At 35.5% G+C, this 18,866-nt stretch overlaps 1 protein-coding gene across 3 annotated transcripts in view; it reads left to right on the top strand.

The window, feature by feature from the left end:
- SEC24B (SEC24 homolog B, COPII component) overlaps positions 1–18,866 on the top strand; it is a 53,582-nt gene that overhangs the window by 7,641 nt on the left and 27,075 nt on the right. Inside the window, exons 2-5 of one of the 3 annotated variants that reach the window (XM_086746221.1) lie at positions 238–945; positions 7,476–7,661; positions 12,802–12,906; positions 17,718–17,798. In XM_086746221.1, the coding sequence (XP_086602347.1) occupies positions 238–945; positions 7,476–7,661; positions 12,802–12,906; positions 17,718–17,798 (1,080 nt within the window). The remainder of the gene's footprint in view (positions 1–237; positions 946–7,475; positions 7,662–12,801; positions 12,907–17,717; positions 17,799–18,866) is intronic. The other 2 variants (XM_086746222.1, XM_086746223.1) reach the window with 2 other exon arrangements.

Raw genomic sequence — 18,866 nt, 5'->3', positions numbered from 1 at the left:
ATGGAAGCAATCAATTTTTCTGTTACTTCTATGTGTGTTTGTAAATTACTTAAAATATTGTCTTGTGCATGGGTTATACTTGGTTTGTTCTCTTCCTGCTGATGGAAATTGACCTCAAAAATAGTGACAGAAAACAAGAAGAAACCAATTGTTTGTTAGTTAAGAGTGAATGCAGAATCCATTGGCACTACTAGCAGATGCCCCTTTAATACCTGTGATATTTTCTCTTTGTTTCAGGTCCTGTGCAGAGTCGGATGCAGTTCCCGTCTGGCTATGGCTCGTATCCTCCAAACTATAGTGCACCCTCAGGACACTATTCCCAAGTGCCCAATAAAGCTGCTGCTTCACATTTGGATAATCAGTATAACACCAGTTACTACCCTGCTTACTATTCAGCACCAGCACAAAATGTTATAACACCTTCTGTGAGTACCAATGTGTTGAATACACAGGAATCACAGCAGTTGTACAACAAAACTCTTCCCCATACGGTGGGGTCAGCTGAAGGACCTATTCAAGGAGCAATATCATCTGCATCCTACTTGCATATAAGTGCTCAGCAATCATATTCAGCGTTTGGTAATCACTACAGCACTTCTGTCAGCTCTTCAGTTGAATCTCAGGGATTTCCCCTTAATTCTGATCGCTACACCATGCCTGTGGTTTCTAGTGCCATGTATCCTAATGTTTCCTATCCTTCTGTGGCTGCTGGCAATGTGTATGGGCAGGCATTTACCTCTCAGAGCTTACCTGCTGTGGGACAGTTCAAAGAGACAAATACGTTTTCTAACCAGAGTACATCAGTACCTCATTCACTTCAGCAGCATGTTCCTGTGGGATATAATTCAATGTTAACAACTATTTCGTCTGCTCAGTCTGTTCAAGACAACCTTAGCAGGAATCTTACTGGATCAGTTGCTAAAGTAAACAACCAAATAAATACAGGTATGGTATTATCTGAAGGATGGTGAACTTCCTGATGTGTCTGGGGAACATCAGAAATCATGTGCTTCTCTTGGTTTGTTCTTGTCCACTGCAAAATACTGTATCATAATTTTGAATTCTGTCCTTATTTATTCTTGAAGCTTTTTTCATTTGGTTACCACACAATTGCAGCTAATCATTTCACTGGTATGTTTCTATTGAGATACAGAAAAACGCACTATTTGGAGGATAGCTTTAGTTTATTGGGCTTTTTTTTCTTTTTTTCACATAAGTGGCCTTGGAACAGAATTTTTTCATGCAATTTTGAATGAATGTGCAGTTTCTGAAATACGTTAGTCACAAAGATACTTTTTGCATTTTGTGGCTAGAGATTTTTTTTTAGTTATGCTCTTAATTGATTCTTGAAATTTTAACTAAGGAACATGCATGTACTCTTTTCTTCAGAAACTTCAGGAAAAATGGAAACCTAGATGAGTTTGGAGGCAATTGGGGTTTTTTAATTATTTTTTTTTTTAATAAGTATTTGAATGAGAGAGCAATTTTAGTGCTTTTAGCTGATTTTTCTAAGTGCCAACTTGATGTTTTCATTATGGATGTAGCTATACAGGATGAAGTTTCGAAGGTGCCAGTTGACAACAAATATGCTCAGTCCTTACTCATAGCTGCACCTTCTGCTTCATGGGAAAACTGAGTACAAGTTCATAGGGTAGGCAGTGCTTGGTAGGAAAAATGGAAGGTATTAGAGATGTGCAGGTGCCTCCACATTGAAACATCTTGCTCTTCCTCTGAGAGCAATAGCATGTGCAGGAAAATTCTGGGTTTCTTTCTGTACTGGTAATTTTCTGACTTCATGCAGTTTTGACTTGTAAGCTGTGCAAGACTAATGATTTTCTTTTTCTGATGAAGCAGATATTAGAGACCTATAGAATATTTCTTTTCTTTATGCCAGATATTTCAGATTGTATTTTAATATTGGAATTGTTTTGAGAGTCCTTGTAGCTGAGGTTTTCTAAAACCAAGGACTTGTGAAAGAACATGGTAGTGAAACTTTGCCAGGGAAAACCAGCTAAGCTTAAATCAAGCTCATATAATAAATACCAAGGCTGAATTTAGTTTCAATTCTGTTCCCCCCCCCCGCCACCTAAGACTAGGATGTAGAGTGTCATCCTTCAGCTCAGTTGTAGTAGTTTGAATATTAGTAGATTTCAATTCTGTCTCTGTGAGGTGCTCTGCAATTTTCTTTAGTATTTCAAAAACATGAAACAAAATACTATTTCAGAAAGAAAAATGGGGAGCTTCTTAAAAAGCTTTTGAAGTTAATGGTAGTTTCGAGGTTGAGCATAAAATTAATTCTTTCAAGGACTAAAGTTTTAAAACTCTGGACAAAAAAATTCATTCTATTGCACACAGAATCTGGGCTTAACAGAATGCTGGTATCATTCCAGAATAGTAAGATTTGCAGTAGTCATATGAAAAAACTTACTGTTTGTTTGGACTGTTAGTGTTTTATTTACAGAAGTTTTTAATTTAAATGCCTGTTAATTTTATTTCCTTTGAGGGTGTCTTGAAATCTATTATTTGTTCATAACAATATTTATTTTTTTTTGTAAGGAACAGCTGTTTTAAAGGTGAAACAGTGGAGCTGACCACACCATGAAGAGCAATATGAGCGATGAGTAGTCTTATTTCTGAACCATTCAGTGCTGCTTTAAGGGAGTGGCTGAGTTAATACATGGCTTCAGGAAAAAGTAGTAATATTACATTTGAATTTCAGAGAGGTGATGATAGAACTAACTGTGGTAGTGGTGTGTAATAAGTACATACTTTGCAGTTGTGAAAATAAACACTGATCCTCTGTTTCTGTTAAACTTGAGTAATAGGGCAGTACTTGGTTTGTTTGCCAAACATAAGTAATTAAACCACATTCACACTCTTTCTAAGCTTGTAAAGTTGCTGAGGTAAGAGTGCCCTGTGTTTCATTGCACAGTGGACCAGATTGTGGAACTGATTTATCTGGAGAATAACTTTTTTCTCTTCCCTCTGAATCCTGGTTCATCCTCAGCACACAAATGATTCTGTATTTACTGACTGGAAAAGAATAAAGAAGGCAGCAACCAGTAGCTAGGCTGGAGGAAGAGCCAGGCTGTTTTATTACTAAATTCTAAAGACTTACACCATTTTTGAAATTTGAGGCTAAACAAGACTGCCTCAAACAATATGCAACTTCTTTTTGGTCTAGAATTCAACATCTTTGGGTAAAATTTATTAAAAATTCAATTGCAACAACACCTGGCTAATAAAAGACGGCAAATAATTGTTTGGTCCTAGCATAATTGATTTACTTTTTGGAACACTGATATGCTTTCTAAATTTCCCAGTGCAGTCTTAGTGTTGTTAGATGGAGTCATTTTATATATAGAATTCTAAATGTTTGCAGCCTTTAATAAAAGTTGTTGTATCTTGAAAAATATTTACCATTTCTTGTGTGTACTTGGAAAGTGTACAACACACGGAATTTAAGGAAATAATGAATGATTCATAATATTTAGTCCTCCCTGCTGTTCTCCAGAAGGAAACGATGACGGAAAACAGTTGCAGTCCGTTCTGTGCATAGTTTTTAGCAAAATTGCTTGGAAAGAAATTTAAGATATACTAACATTCCTAAGTGTTCTTTCTGTGACTGTTCACATAAAGAAATTTTGATATGGTAACTCTGATATAGACAGAGTGCCAATGAGACAGTTGCTGTCATTGCTGCTGTGCTGTGAAAGAAGACCCCTTACAATCCTTAAATTACCAACAAGCAAATCTTAGAAAGACTGTAACTTGGGATACTACTGTCTTAATGTATTTTTCAATAGCAGTTTTGTGCATTCAGTGAACACTGAAAGCTCTCTCTGATGAAAATGAAACAATATTTATATAGAAGAATGCCATGTTTTTAATAAAATGTGTGATTAAACAAGACTTACTCAGGAAACTTAAGCTAGCATAAGCTTTTCAGAAGTTTGATTTATGAATTGTTTTCTACTTGAATCAGAAAAGTTCTAAGTATTGGACTTAAAATTGGATTTTTAAGTAAACCAATTTGTGTAGGGCTTTGGAAGGCCCCCAAAATGATGCATCTGTTAAGATCAAGCCCCTGACTTGCTGTATGTCACATACTGAGGACATAGAACTGCAACAATTTATTTTTTTTTTTTTTAAAAACTTTGGCAGCCATTGTCTGAAGTCACTGAAGTATTTTCAGTGAAGCTTGCTGAGATCTCACTAGAAGAAAATAATTTATTTTTTTTTTAGGAGGAGCCTTTTGCTGGAAGTTGACTTGTTTTGATGAATAGCAGCCAGTGAGAATGATTTTCTTTGCTTTAGGAAGTATAAATAAAGCAGAAGAGGAATATATAAATTGAGATTTTTTTTTTTTTTCTTGCTGGTTTAAGCTAGTTTTATATAGCAAAAATGCCCTCTTCTAGTGTTAAGTTCTGTATTTCAGTGGACCAGTGTTGGTATAAATCTGTCCAGAAATGGTATTATGCTACGTAAATAACACATTTTGTGTTGTTTAGGCTTTTTGTCTTTCTAGGTCAGTAGTCTTCCTTATTTTCAAACTTATTTCAATGGAAAACAGTGCAGTCTGGATTTTCTTGGTACTTTCCAGTCAATGTGGATGTCAACCAGGATGCCCAGATTTTACTAGACACCTCCCTGAGGAGCAGGAGATAGAGAACTCCTTCTGTGGGTATACGATGGGGGTTGCTTTGCTTACTGTATCTTGTCTACTGTCCTATGGTCGTAGACAGTCTGCTTGAGCAGGAGACGCTTTAATTTCTTTATCTCATGCACATACTTCCCTTTATGTCAGATCAGGATCTAAAGTCCTTGGTGCCCCAGTTCCATAGGAATGTAGGCTATAATCCTGTAAATCTGCTAATATAGGTGTAGTTTAAAAAAGGGGAAGGACTGCAGCCAAGATACATTCAGAGAAATAGCATGCTGTTGAAAACCAAGCTGCAGGGAGGTGGTAAAGCTCTCAGTAGAAATTGCATGCTGTGCCGGAGGGGGAAGGGGCCAGAAATAAAAGATTGCAGCTGTAGCAACTCAGAAGGGATGGTTCTTGCATTTCTTCCGAAAACTTGAGAAGATACTGTGTTGATATGCTTTTTAAATACTACCTGTAGGTCTCAAGTTGAAAGTTAAATAAAAGCTTTAAATAATAGTGTATAGGAAAAATGATGAATTACACTGCTAATTTGCACAGTTCTGCAAATTTCTTCTGTAACATACCTTTTAGCTGTAGATCTTTATTGGTGCATAACTTTTGTAACCAAGTGGTATACTTGGTTGTTTTTAGAGCGAGAGATGTTCGTGGTTGAAAGGTACAAGGGAAAACTTCAGCGCACTTTAAAGACGAGAGGAGTGGAAGGTGAAAAACAGAAAATACCGTGTCACTGAGTTTGGGTTTTATATTTATTGCAGCATGACAAAGCTCTTGGCTTCTCGTGATATCATTTGGTGGCAATGTTGTATGGCCTGATCAGGCTTATCCTGTATAAGCTGATAGGGAAACTAGTACTTTAAACTGATGTTCAGTCCAATTTTGTCTTGAGCTAAAATACACCATCCGAAATTGATGAGTATTTAGATGACAGGGTGCAATCTTCTTAGTGGCCAGAGGAAAAAAAAATTGATAGCATAATTGCCATGACCATAGACTGCCTTATGTGATGGTAGTTATTAACAATGTATTTCTAAAGCTTAACTTTGTCCGAGTGTTTCCTTTTGTTTTAGTTACTTATGGCTTTCAAAAACTTTGGAATCCAGAGTCACCAAATAAAGTTTAACATGTAATTTTGCAGGCTAGATTTTTGTACAAAGAAGAAATTATGTAATTTTTTTTCTCAGTTTAAAAACATTTTCTTACAATATGCGTAAAGGATCCATGTAATTTTGAAGGGTATTTTGGGTAACTTTTGTTTGAGAATAGATACTTGTACTTGGCAGGAAGATAACACATCATCAACTAATCTGAGTGTAAATTGGTTTTGGCTTTGAACATGTGACACTGTGACGTTATAGCATTTGGCATGCTATTCAGCAGTGCTTGGTGCTGCAAGCATTGCTATTTTGACTTGAAGTGTGGAAAATACCATAACCCTGTGAACAGCTCTCTCTGCTACAAAACCTGGGTAAGCACACTAATGTCTCAAAGAACTTCCTTTGCTGTCTTGCATACGTTGCTTGAGAAAGCTGTGTAGCTACCCTAACAAGAATATTTCTGCTGACAGATGCTGATGCTTCAGTAGGGAGTCTACAGGACATAATGTGTAGAAGCAGAAGTTACAGCAAGTACATTTCAATAGAAAATGCTGTCTGCATGTACTTCGGAGAAATACATTCTTTAATTTTTATTTTACTGACAATTGCAAAAAAGCAGTATGTATGCTCAATGTTATATTTTAAACTACAGTAAGTAATAGTTTCATTAAATTAGTGAAAGTGTATGCTGTTATTTTTGAAAGTAAATTAGAAAAACAGAAGGATCATTTCAGGCTGCCTCTTCTTCCACCTCTAAAACAAGCCTCAGCTTCCCCATGAATTTCTTCCAAATATTGACTCCATTACTTAAGGAAAAGTTAGAGACTGCTCTATGTGCAGAGGAAGCAAAGTTAATATTACTTATGCATCCTCTAGTGAATTCTGTGTGATGATAGTTACTAACTCTCTACAGCTACAGTGAATTTTGTTCTTGCTTAATTTCTGTGTTTGTTTACTGAGTAGTGTTGGTCAAATAATTTCCTTCCTACTCTTATTTTTAACAGTTTGATCTCTCAGGTTTTTTTAGAAAGAATCATAATATGTTTAATTTTTTAATTTATAAACAAAGAGCAACACTCTTAAAAGCTAAGTTAATTGAAGTTATATTGTCCTTATCTGATAGGAATTTCAGCTGAACTGTGTTAAATCTCTCAAAGCACTAATCTAACTTTTTAAAGCCGATTATATCTGGTCCAGATGTTTAAAACACATCAGAGGTTCTACAGAATACTCAGGGTTGATTGAAAGAGATTGCTTGGAATATGGGTCTCATAATTGAGTACCAAAATTGCGAAGTGCTGCCCTGTGAGGAGGGCAAAATACTGGTCTACTGTACAGCTGACTGGGATTTCCTGCCTGTGGGAGGAATATTGAGAGGGAGCTATCCCACATGAACTGTGTTCCTCTTACCTGGGAGGAGGAACCTGTGAAAGCATGGAGTTGTGGGGTGGATCAAAAATTTAGCTTCAGCATAATCTTACTACATCATGCTTTTCTTTTTGCTGTTAGTTGTCAGAGCAATTTATTCATTTTAATGGAGTTTTAACAATATATATATTTAATTTAAAAAACAACCAACTGTTCCGTATATACCTGTCTTTGAAGTACTGTATTGGATTCATATAGTTATTGTGAAATCAATGTGATTGCTTGCATTGTGTAATTGCCTGTGCAAATGCAAACAAAGTATTCCTCCTTTTTACTGTTGCTTTCAGGTGGCGTTGATTCTTCACAGCCTGTGCACTCTGTGAGCCAGAGCCTTCCATTTACCAAGCCCGAGACTGGAACATCTGCTTCCTCTGCTTTGGTCTCATCAGTAAGGACACCTGCTCCAAGCCTTTCTTCACAGCCACGATCTTCACCCTCTGTTACACGGTCACTGGACTCGGCCCTTCAGGAAGGTACTAAATGGGAATGGGGAGTTACAGTACAAACTTCTTCCCTGTTTGACATTCACACATGAATGCTGGAAGCTTTATTGCTGCTCTTCTGCATTTGTCTGAGTGGAGAACATCTCTTGCATCTCATCAGGCTCCCTTAGTTTTCTTGTTTTATACCACCTTGGTTCTGGCTTCTCTTAGCTCTTCTGTTTTATTTCCTTTCCTTTGGCTATATATCATCTTTGGTGTGTTTGTCTTGTTGGCAGTCTTACATGTCACTTCTTCAAAAAGTCCTTCTTCTAGTTCCCTTATTCTTCTAAAAAGCTACTCATTATTTTAACTTCCTGGAAGAAGGTCTTAAAAGTAGCTTTTGTAATCGGTTGTATTGAAAAATCAGGTATAAATGAGTAATTTGCTAGCACTAGGACTGGGTAACAGAGCGAGTTTGACGATTAAATTCAAACTGATAGAATTGTTTTCTCATTCTCTAGCTGTAAGCTCCCATGGAAAGCTGCTGTGAAAATTCTTGTGGGAGAACAGAGGAGTTATTGTATAAGCTCCTTCTTATTCTGATGTTGGTAGCCTCTTGACAAAGAAATTAGTTGGATCTTGAGCTTTCTTCAGCTGTGTTAATTCTGCCTTGACATTTTCACTTGCCTTTTGACTGTTACATGTTCCTATATCTAGTATTCCAAATCTAATTTACTGGCCTGATCTGGGGGACTGGGGGTGCGGTGTGTGTGGAGGAGTGGGCTTTGTTTTCTCTTGGTAATTTCAGAATTTTAAATTCTTATGGAAAAATAACTCAGTATGTGAGGTGAAAGTAGGCTTTAATTTTGTCCAGAAAATATGATATGTCTAGTGTTAAAAATATTTCTCAGAAGCATGATGTGTGACCATCACAGCGTGCTTTTTATTCTTAAATTTCAAACTATTCTGACATAAATGTCTAAATTTCCCCTTTTCCTCCATTTCCTCCTTTTACTGGTGGAGTGGAGAATGTAAAGAAATAACCTGTCTGTGAATCAGCTCTGTATATTTTACAAGCAGAAGGATAATTCTTCATTGCTGTAAAGTCCTATAGACAGAGTACCATTTTAAGGAACATGATAAATCAATTTTTGAATCTGTGCTTGGTTCTTGTACAGTTTTATAGTTGATTTTGGTACTGGGTAGAATTTGTACTGTTGCTTCATCTTCCAAAAAAATTGCATAACCGGATTTCTGATGAGGAAAAGGATTTTAGCAGTTTAACTGTGCTTGTCCTGATGTGCAATATATATGTTCTTGCAGTGAATCCTGTATAATGTGTGAACACTTGGTACGTTAAATACAAATCACTGCGGTCGCTGTTGAACTCTTCATTAGATTCAAATACTTACTTACAAGTGAAGATTAATGCAATGTGTAACTGAATAAGCACACTTTAAAACCGGCAATGTACCTGTGTCAGGAATGTATAGATAAGTTGTCAGGAGTTTGCATCATTCTGGCTGTATTGACATAAATATAATCAATAATAAATCCAGGTATATGTCATCACAAACATATGTTTCTATGTTTAGATGATATTTTCATGAGCATTAGAAAACTTCAAACTCTCTTCATTTCATTTCATTTGAGGAGTCTGGAATACATAATGTACCCTTGCAATACCTTTTTATCAACAATTCAGTGTGATAACTTTTGTAGAAATTGACCTACTGAAAAAATAGAACACATCTGCTGTCTGGATTGTTAGAATTTCAGGTGTTTCTTATGCAGAGATTAAATGGACTGATTTTTTTTTTTTTTTTTTTTTTTTAAATTTTTCTTATAAAGTCATGTTGTCTGCATGAAAGCATTCTGGAAAACCAGATGGAATTAATTTTTAAAGTGGATTTCATTGTTTTAAGCTCCTGTGTGGGCATTCCTATACAGGGTTAAAATATTCTAATTGTTTGGCTAATGGGACAAAAAACTTATATATTTTAAAGTCTATTTAATCTTACATAAATATCCATACAAATTAATAAATGAATAATTAATTTACTTGAAAAGGACATCCTAAAGATGAACTTTGAGAAAGTGTATCCTCTCTGGATGTTATTTATAGACTTCCTTAGGTTTTTTGTTCATGAGAGGAGCTGATAAGTACATGAAAATAATTTAAAGCAAAGAGTTTAAGAATGGAGAAGAGGAGGGTTCATCTTGTAAGAACTACTATTTGTAATAAGATCTTAATACTGTAGTAAATTCATTGAAAATATGAGGGTTATGCTAGAGAGCCAGTTAAAGAACTTCAGAGCATAGTTTATTTTTGCATCTGGTTATTTCAGCTTCATTTTTGGTGGGGTCCCTATTATGAAACTTTAGCCACATAAAATATACACTTTATGTTTTGAAGTCTTTCATGATATGGGTGATTGTACTTAAAGTACTTAAATAGTTGGGTTTTTTCATAGGCAAATGAATTCTTATCCCAGTTTATCCTTTTATGTCCTCCTCCGTACATTTCTAGGTGTCTGTAAGATATAGTGGGATAAACCTTAGAGTGCGATATTGTTACATTACAGGTACACTGGTAGCAGGATTTAGAAATTTCCAGTCTGAGAAATTTATGACAAGTTAAATTAGGAGGTTGTATTTTAAACCAGACCTATGAAATAATCTCACTCAAAATGACTATTTCAAAATAAGCTTTTGCAGTTTTAAGAGTGGGAAATTTTAATGCTGTTAGCAACTCTGTAAAAGATGGTGGCATTGCTGGGTGGTGAACCAGAACTGGAGGCTTCTCCGCTTGAGAATGACTTTTTAAAATAGGTTATTTTTCAGCCAGATCAGTTCTCAGTTTGTTTATTGTGGCTCAAGAATTGTGCTAGCACAACGTAGGAGTACCCTAAAGACAGGAATTTGTAGTACTGCTGGCAATTAAAATTTAAAAAATTAATGCAAACTCATAAGGCTGCTAAGAGTCAAACCAGCCCTGCCTCCAGAGGATTCATAGTGACATAGTTAATGATTCCTAAACTTCTTTGTCACTAGCATATTTTTTAATCTCTTTTTCTGTATTCGTTCGGAACACATGCATCCTTTATGGATGTGACCAGTGACTGCAAAAGGGAGAGTAGAAGAAATGGAAGAAAAGTAGAAGTTTGTTTATTTAAAAAAAAAAAACCAACCCATTCAAAAGACTCCAAAGTAGCATTAGTAGAATGACTAATTCAGTCTTTTTCTCTCATCTGCCCATGCTTGAAATTTTTGCATTAGCGTGCCCTTTCCAGGTAAACCTACTTTTTTTATTCTCCTGTCTGTGTACACTACATTTGTTAGAGGTCTATCTTCGCGCTCTCACACTGTGCACATCTTCTCTTACTTTGACTGTCAGTGTTGCAATGCATCATCTTGTTGTTCTGACATTTTTCCCTTTCACTTCCATTTTAATTATTTTGAGTCGTTTTTTCTCCTTCACAATAATGCAGTTGTTCTTATTCCTCGGTAGCTCTCCCAGGCTTGAGAAAAGGCGTAGTGGACAGATAATGGTTTTCTTATATCCTACTTATCATGTGCCTCTGGTAGCCTTTGTAAAAGATGGGACTGTCAATCACTTCAGTTAGTCCTCTGATTTAGCAGCATGGAGAAACTGAAGCATTGTACCTTCTCAGTTGCACTTGGGATGATTTTGCCTTCATCATTGTGACTACTTGTATTGTGGAGAAACATGATTGGAATTGTGGTATTAACGGGCTAGATAAAGTGAAATAATGTCAGTCTCTTCTTGCACTAACCTCCATAAAAATTCACCTTCTCAAGAATGTTGTAATACTGTTTCAGTCTGTTTTCTTTCTGTTTCTGCTGTTTGAATAGATACTGTTCACCTTCATTCTATTGTTTTTTCTTAAGTGAAACCGAAGTGGTCCTCTTGGGTTCATTTGCCAGCCTTTTTTAAAAAGGCATGAAACTAACAGCACTTTTAGTACATAGTTTAAATAAAATAAAGGTTGTTATAGTTTGTTGTACATGGGAAGATTATTAATTACCGTGATGGTTTCAGATTATAACATACAGCACTTCTGTAGTGCTTTATAGTATTAAAGAACACTAATGATGCCACAGTGCTTCTACAGGGGAAAAAAAATCCCAAACTCTCAAGTGTCTGAAAAATGTAGAAAAGTTTTGAAGAATTAGGGTATTTTCTTGCTATAGCAATCCATTGGATTGCTAAGAGAGAAACAGCGGTCATTTGCATTTATTTGGGATGTCTCTGCCTGATTGCAAGCATATTTAAAATCCTTGCTAATCCTGCCCCGTGACGAGAAATTTAAGATTTCTTCGAGATGCTGAAGTTGCATCAATAATGAATAATGTAGGAAATTAATTATAAGTCATTGTGGCATGTCTTACTCTGTTTTACAATTATATATGTATTTGCTGATTTTTTTTTTTTTGTATTGTTCACATACATTTAGAGTAGGTATTGTGGGGAAAAAAACAAAACAAAACACTACCAAAAAACCAGATCTTAAAAGTCAATAGTGTATTTAGATGCTTAAATGTGGGTCTGTTAGCCTGAATTATGGCTAATTTAAAAATAAGCCTAACCAAGTTTTCAGCTTAGCTTAAATTTCATTGACTGTGTTGCTGAGGTATATGTTTGTACTCTTGCATGTTGTAGAAGCAGTACATTTCATTAATTTCTGACAGTGTGTTCAAAATTGCAACATGAATTATTCCTGTGTTAAAAGGAGCAGGTGTGCCAAGAAAAAAAAATCAAATTGTGTTATGAAAACATTAATATATCTGAGAGGGAACTCATGTATTTCTGTCTATTCACAAGTATTCCAGTGGACAAACCAATATTGAATACGTATATAGAAAGTCTGCGTGTGTTTAACTTCCTGATACTCATGTGCACATGCGCGCGCACACAAAATTTCATGCTAACTTCCATGTGCTACTAATATTTTGCTGAACTAGCCCACTAAAAACTGCTTCTGCTGTACTGCTTAGATAGTTCATATATGAACATTTTATAGTTTAGGGTTGCAGATTTAACTCTTTTTGCATGTTGGGATTTTCTCTAAAATGGCTGCTCTTTCTTACTTTCAGTGCAATGATTTGTGACTCGTTTCTCATCTTTCCTGTCTGTCTGACTCTCATGTTTGTGCTTTCCACTTCACAGGCATGCAGTATGGTGGATATGTTAATAACCAAGCTAGCTCTGCACCAGCTCCCTTGTCATCAAGTTCAGATGATGAGGAAGAGGATGAGGAGGATGAGGAAGCAGGTTGGCTTTAGCTTTACACCAGTATCTTGTTCTCTTCCTACTCAAGTTTTGTTCCATATTTCCATCCCCTGAAACTTGTTTTCCTTTAAGACAAAAAGTCACTCTGACTCATCATATGTCAAGTTAACTAAAAATTTCTCAGCTGTTATTAGTATAGTGAACAAAAAGGAGTCCAGTAGTGATCAACAAACAATCCTTTTTTTATTAATATCAGATTATTTTTATATCTAACAAAGTAATATACGCAACTTGCAAGACTCCCGTATTTTTAATATTTTAATTTGCAGTGGGTTTAAAACAGACAATAACTAGCTCTAGAACTTAGACTGATAATTGTTTAAATTAAGCAGCTAGATGCCATACGTATCATTACATTAAACATTGTTTACTTTCTTTACCATTTTACAGATAGAAAACTCCTGCAATTAAGGTAGTAAAGAAAATATTGAAAGGTAGTAAGTGTACTTTTAAAGACAGTAAATTAATCTGTGCTCCTTTTTTTTCTCCTTCTAAGATATGTGTCTATGATCAGGCACATAGGTTCACTTTTAACCAGCTTATTTGTAGGGAACTTTAAAAGTTTGTTCACTTTTTTTTCAGAAGCAGTTTGCCCTGATTAATTGAAAAGTTACATTCTTTGTTGCAAGGATTTTGTCAGAATGGCCTGGTTTTGTGAGTTTAATGTTTCTTACCACCTTAGTTTCTTGGATGGTAACTTTTTTTTCTTCTAACTTAAAGTCTTTACAATCTATATATGAGTGGGAATAGTGTAAAAAGCTTTTTGAGGGTAAATATTAGACTTCTACTCTTGTTGATAGGTGGAAGTAATGGCATGTACCTTGTGCTTGATAGACTACTCTCATTTGTGTGTGCTGGCTTTGAATATTAATTTGGGATAACAGACTGTAACTTTTCCTTTGACCTTATTCATATTGTAACTAGGCAGAAAAAAATCAGTGCCATGTAATTCTCAGTTTGATTAAAATAATTAAATGATAAAACTAGAATACTATGAAAATAACTTTGTGTGCTCTTAATGGTACAGTGAAGTACGGAGCAAAACAATTATGACATCTAGGTCATAATTAAGAATAGTATGATGAGTTCATGTTATCAATTTGAATAATGTTGATTCAACTGTTAATTTGAATTTTTAGTAGAACATTACAAGAAAATAGTTGCTGCTGTTCTTTTCTAAGGAAGGCAGGCATTTTCAAAGACACTTGTCATTCTTACAGCTAGAGAAGGACAATATTTGGAGGGTGCAATAGTATCAATATAAGTGATATTATTACCCCCACCCCTAGTAAAGAAAGTAAAGAAACCAGTATTAGGATACTTTGCATATCCTCTGTAATTCTTGCTATTTCTGATTATTGTTTCAGTTTCTTTACTTTCTTACCCTTTTGTGTCCTAAACCATTCGATCTTTCAACAGGCTTGAGTATTAATATTAAAATAGTAACTCTTGAATAGCTCTTCTTTTTAAATCTAAGGATACTTCCTAATTATAAATAACAGGTTTTCTTCTAATGCTTTGAGTCTAATTAGGCTTCACCAGCTAGAAAACAATTCCACTTTGGGATATAAAGTTTGCTTTGGCTGTTGTGATGCAGCTGCTGTTTGAACTCTGCCTTCTAAATAGAGTAGACTGAAAGAGCCAGGAGAGCATTTTGTTTTTTTTTTTTTTTTATTGCAGGGCTACCTATTGAATTTTCTGAGGATAATTATCTTTGCCTAATCCAATGCCAAGGTTTCTGTCAAAGAATATGTCAGATTTCTATTTTTTTTTACTTTTTTAATCAACCGCAACCTTTTTCTCCTTACTTTGTTCCCTAAACCTATCAGAGACAAAGTTTTCATACTCCCTGTTGTCTTTCTCACTCAAGTTCTGTAATTTGCTAAAGCCTGTAGCCTTTGAACTATCATTGTATTTAAATTTATCTTATGGAAAAGATGGAAAGGGCACCCAGATTCAATATGTAGGCTCCCTGATTAATAAGCATCCTGTTTTATGCCATGTCACTAGGAGTTAATGTAAATCCTAAACACATCCTGTAGACAGGTTTCTAGCTGACTATGCCAGTGGTTTTATGAAAAATAGGTGTTAGACATCTGATTGCTTGTGTTTGGGTAGCTTCTCAATTTTTTGTCGCTCTTAGCGATTACGTCTTTAACTGTGTTGCAAAAGAGTTCTTGAGAACTCTGAAAGGAGTAACATCGGTAAAATAGTTACTTAAGTGTAAAAGCATGCTAGAAGTACTACTTTTGTCTAAGCAGTATTTTCTAGTATTTTTTCTTATGTTTTCCTAATATGTTCTCTGGTCTGGTGCTTATTATGCTAAAATAGACTTTGATCGCTGTATTATAGCTTAATTTAAGCATAGGAGAATTGTTGATTAACTTTGTGAAGTTTTTGTGGGTTTTATTGATGGAGAACCCGTGAGATTTCCATGACACGTATGACCGGCTTAGAGCTTGAAGCTACTTTTGGTCTGCAGGAAACTGTACCACTGATTGATTTTTGAGTCAACTATTTGTTTTCCAGGGGAGAGTATTTGTTTTCCAGGGGAGAGTAGAATAGGGCACATCGTAATTCTTACAGGCATTGGAACTCTGATACTTCTCAAGAATGTGTTAAAAAATTTGAAAGGTCTTCAGGAGCAAAGCAAAGACCTTAAGTGAAAGGTCTTCAGTAAGTATATGGAATACTCAGTAATAGTATTTCTTATTTTAAGTTATGCAGGCCTTGTTCGTGTCTCAAAATACCCGAGATTCTATCTTCTGACTAGAACTCTTCTGTATGTCAGAAATGAAGCATAGATTTTTTTTGTTGTAGTAGTAGTAGAAGTACAACTAAGCTGCATTGTTTTTACTTACAGTATGCTTCTAAAATGTGTTTTTTCATGTATTTATCCATTTGGTTTCTTTTACCTTTTGCAGCAGAGCTTGAGGAATATATAATATTTCTTCTTTGCAGCTCACTTTGTCATTAATATCTTCCTAGTGAAAAGAGCAAACTGATTTTGTACGGAATTATTTTCTAAGTGGATATCATTTAGTGAATAAATTTTTCCCATTGTTGTTGGAAAGCTCTGTAAAGAGTGACACAGTGGTTAAGTCAGAAAGCTTGGACTAGTGTCTTGTATATTCACAACTGTGCTTATATCCTCTTGATATTTTTTTAAAATGCAGAACTAACTTCTGGTCAGACAAGAAAAACATCTTGAAAATTCTTACATCTTGATCTTGTTGACCTAATAAAAGTATATTTTGGCTTTGATGTAGTAGGACTTACCCAGCTTTTAAAAGCTGTGTTCCTGTTCAGGGAGAAAAAAAATGAATCCAGTTTCCTTCATTTTCTAGAATAGAAAGATAGATAAAATTTGATAGAAAAAGAAATCCTGTAGTTTTGTCTTTTATAAACGTCAGAAAAACAAAGGGAAACTTAGTGAAAAACAAACTGAAAACTAACGTTGTATGATTTTCACAGTGTTAATATATTATTTAAAATAAAATCTATTATTAGTGTTATGTTTTTTTGCAACAGTTTTTTTTTGTTTCTTAGCTGAATGCTTTAAAGGCAAAATGCTCAGTAATAATCTATACAATCATGATGCTGCCGTGGTATTAATGTGTCCCAAATTTCAGTGATGTTATGTTCCTATATGCAGGAATTTCTTTACTTGAAAATCTCAGTTGAAGGGGGAGCAAAGCTCAAATGTTCTACCATTTAAGTTCTCTATTGAAATACTTTCCACTTCACAATGGGATGTGTGGCCATGGTTGATCCTTCCGAGTAGAACACTATCACTGAATCTCTTCTGGGTCTATTCTGCCACAAAAGATATATATATATATTGTCTCTTCTGAGTTCTTAAATAGATTTTTTTCTATCACATTTCATGGCTTGGGGTGTTTTAAGGGGCAAATACCTTTAACCTCCTCGGCCCTTTTTCTTTAGAAATGTATGTGGAATGGCACTGGAATAAATGTTTTTAAATATATTTTTGTTTGGAATGTTTTACAGTAAGATATTCAAGATATATGCATAGGTTAAACTAAAAAATTAAACGTGAGGAGTCTCACTACTACTAACAGTTATGTATGTGCCCGTGTGCTTTTTTACTTTTGTCTAGTTAGCTTTTATTGCTTACTTTTACATAGTTACTTTTGACTCTACCAAAAGTAACTATTTATTCTGACTGAAGCTGAGATCTCTTGTCAAAGTTGAATGGCAAATAGAAGCTTTACATTGTAAAGAAAACAAGCCTTGAATTACAACAGCACAGAAAGGAGGAAAGAATTAAATGCTTGTCAGTTTTGCTTGAAGGTGGGGATGGTGCATAATCACTCCAAAGATGTTGCGCATCTTCTACTGTTAGCAGTTGTGAAGGAAGTCACCACAGAGACTATTTTTGAAATGTTGTAAATTGCTTCACTTGATGTAGCCTAGAAAGAACTTTTAGTTTAATAGAATTTTTTTTTTTTTTTCAGGAAACCTTTGTCATTGTTTTTGTCCTTTTCCCATTGATCTCTCTCTTGCTGTTTGTTGGGCATGTGCTTTTTGGGGTTTTTGTTTGGTTTTTTTTTTTTTTTTTAAAATCATGTTGATTGTTTATCTCTTTCTCCCCCATGCTCTTTGCAGTGGTAGTAGTTTCCAAGTCTCGGGGCTGAAGCGGTCTTTTTTTCCCCCGATATCTTTCTTGATAGTTTCTTAACAAAATTTTCAGAAAAAAAACCTCAGTCTCTTATATCTCAAAAATCTGCCATTTCTAAAGCATCTAACTTCAAATTATTTTTCTCCCCCAGCAATTGATAGTTCCTCTACTACAAGCAGTGCCTCTCCTGTTCTGAACAATTACGATGCCCTGGAAGGTGGTGGCTATTCAGGTAAGCAGTTTGTCACATGTTAATTCTGAATTGTTTCTTTAAAGACTTAAATGTTTACTGTTTATTATTTTTTATTCTATTTCTGGTGGTGTTTATTGTTAATTAACAAGTTTGTGAAAGGAAATGCCTATGAAAGGAGTGGGGGAAATCATCAGAGAGAACTTGCAGAGCTTTTTTAATCACTTGTCACGGTTTTAACACTGAAGTTGAAGTAAACATTTAATAAAAGTTCCCTGTACCATAAATCATACTTTCCATTGTAATATTAAAAGTAGTGCTGAAAGTATGCTCTGTGTGAAGCAGACATCTTTCTCCATGCTATACTGTATGCCTGACTGTGTTGACATTAGTAGCTGATAATAGTTGACATGCCACTGAAGTTTTGAGAGACCAACAATATCACTTTGCAGAGATGCTTGGATCAGGTTATTTTCTTCTGTTTTTCTTAAATTAAAGAAAGTGCCTGCTCTTTTGCTTCCTTTTATCTCTAAAAACATCTGGAGTGTCAGGTTTGTTCTAAATGAACCCACTATCAGACTACCTCAGTCTTGAAATCTGTAGAGCAGTCATATTGAGAGCAGGTGTAAAAGATGCTATTCAATGTAGGTATGCCTCTGTACTCAGCACTGGTGAGGCTGCACCTCGAATACTGTGTGCAGTTTTGGGCCCCTCAGTATAAGAAGGACATTGAGTTGCTGGAGCGCATCCAAAGAAGGGCAACAAAGCTGGTGAGGGGTCTAGAGCACAAGTCCCATGAGAAGTGGCTGAGGGAACTGGGGTTGTTTATTCTGGAGAAAAGGAGGCTGAGGAGAGACCTCATTGCTCTCTACAACTGCCTGAAATGAGGTTATAGGGAGGCAGGTGTTGGTCTCTTCTCCCAAATAACTTGTGATAGAACAAGAGAAAATGGCCTGAAGTTGCAGCAGGGGAGGTGTAGGTTTTACAATATTAGGAAACACTTCTTTACTGAAAGAGTGATCAGGCACTGGAACAGGCTGCCCAAAGAAGTGGTGGAGTCACCATCCCTGGAGGTGTTCAAAGGATGTGTAGATGTGGCACTTCAGGACA

Source organism: Chlamydotis macqueenii, chromosome 4 (assembly GCF_036417535.1).
Source record: "Chlamydotis macqueenii isolate bChlMac1 chromosome 4, bChlMac1.mat, whole genome shotgun sequence".
Taxonomy (NCBI): domain Eukaryota; kingdom Metazoa; phylum Chordata; class Aves; order Otidiformes; family Otididae; genus Chlamydotis; species Chlamydotis macqueenii.
This window is presented reverse-complemented; position numbering and strand designations above follow the sequence as displayed.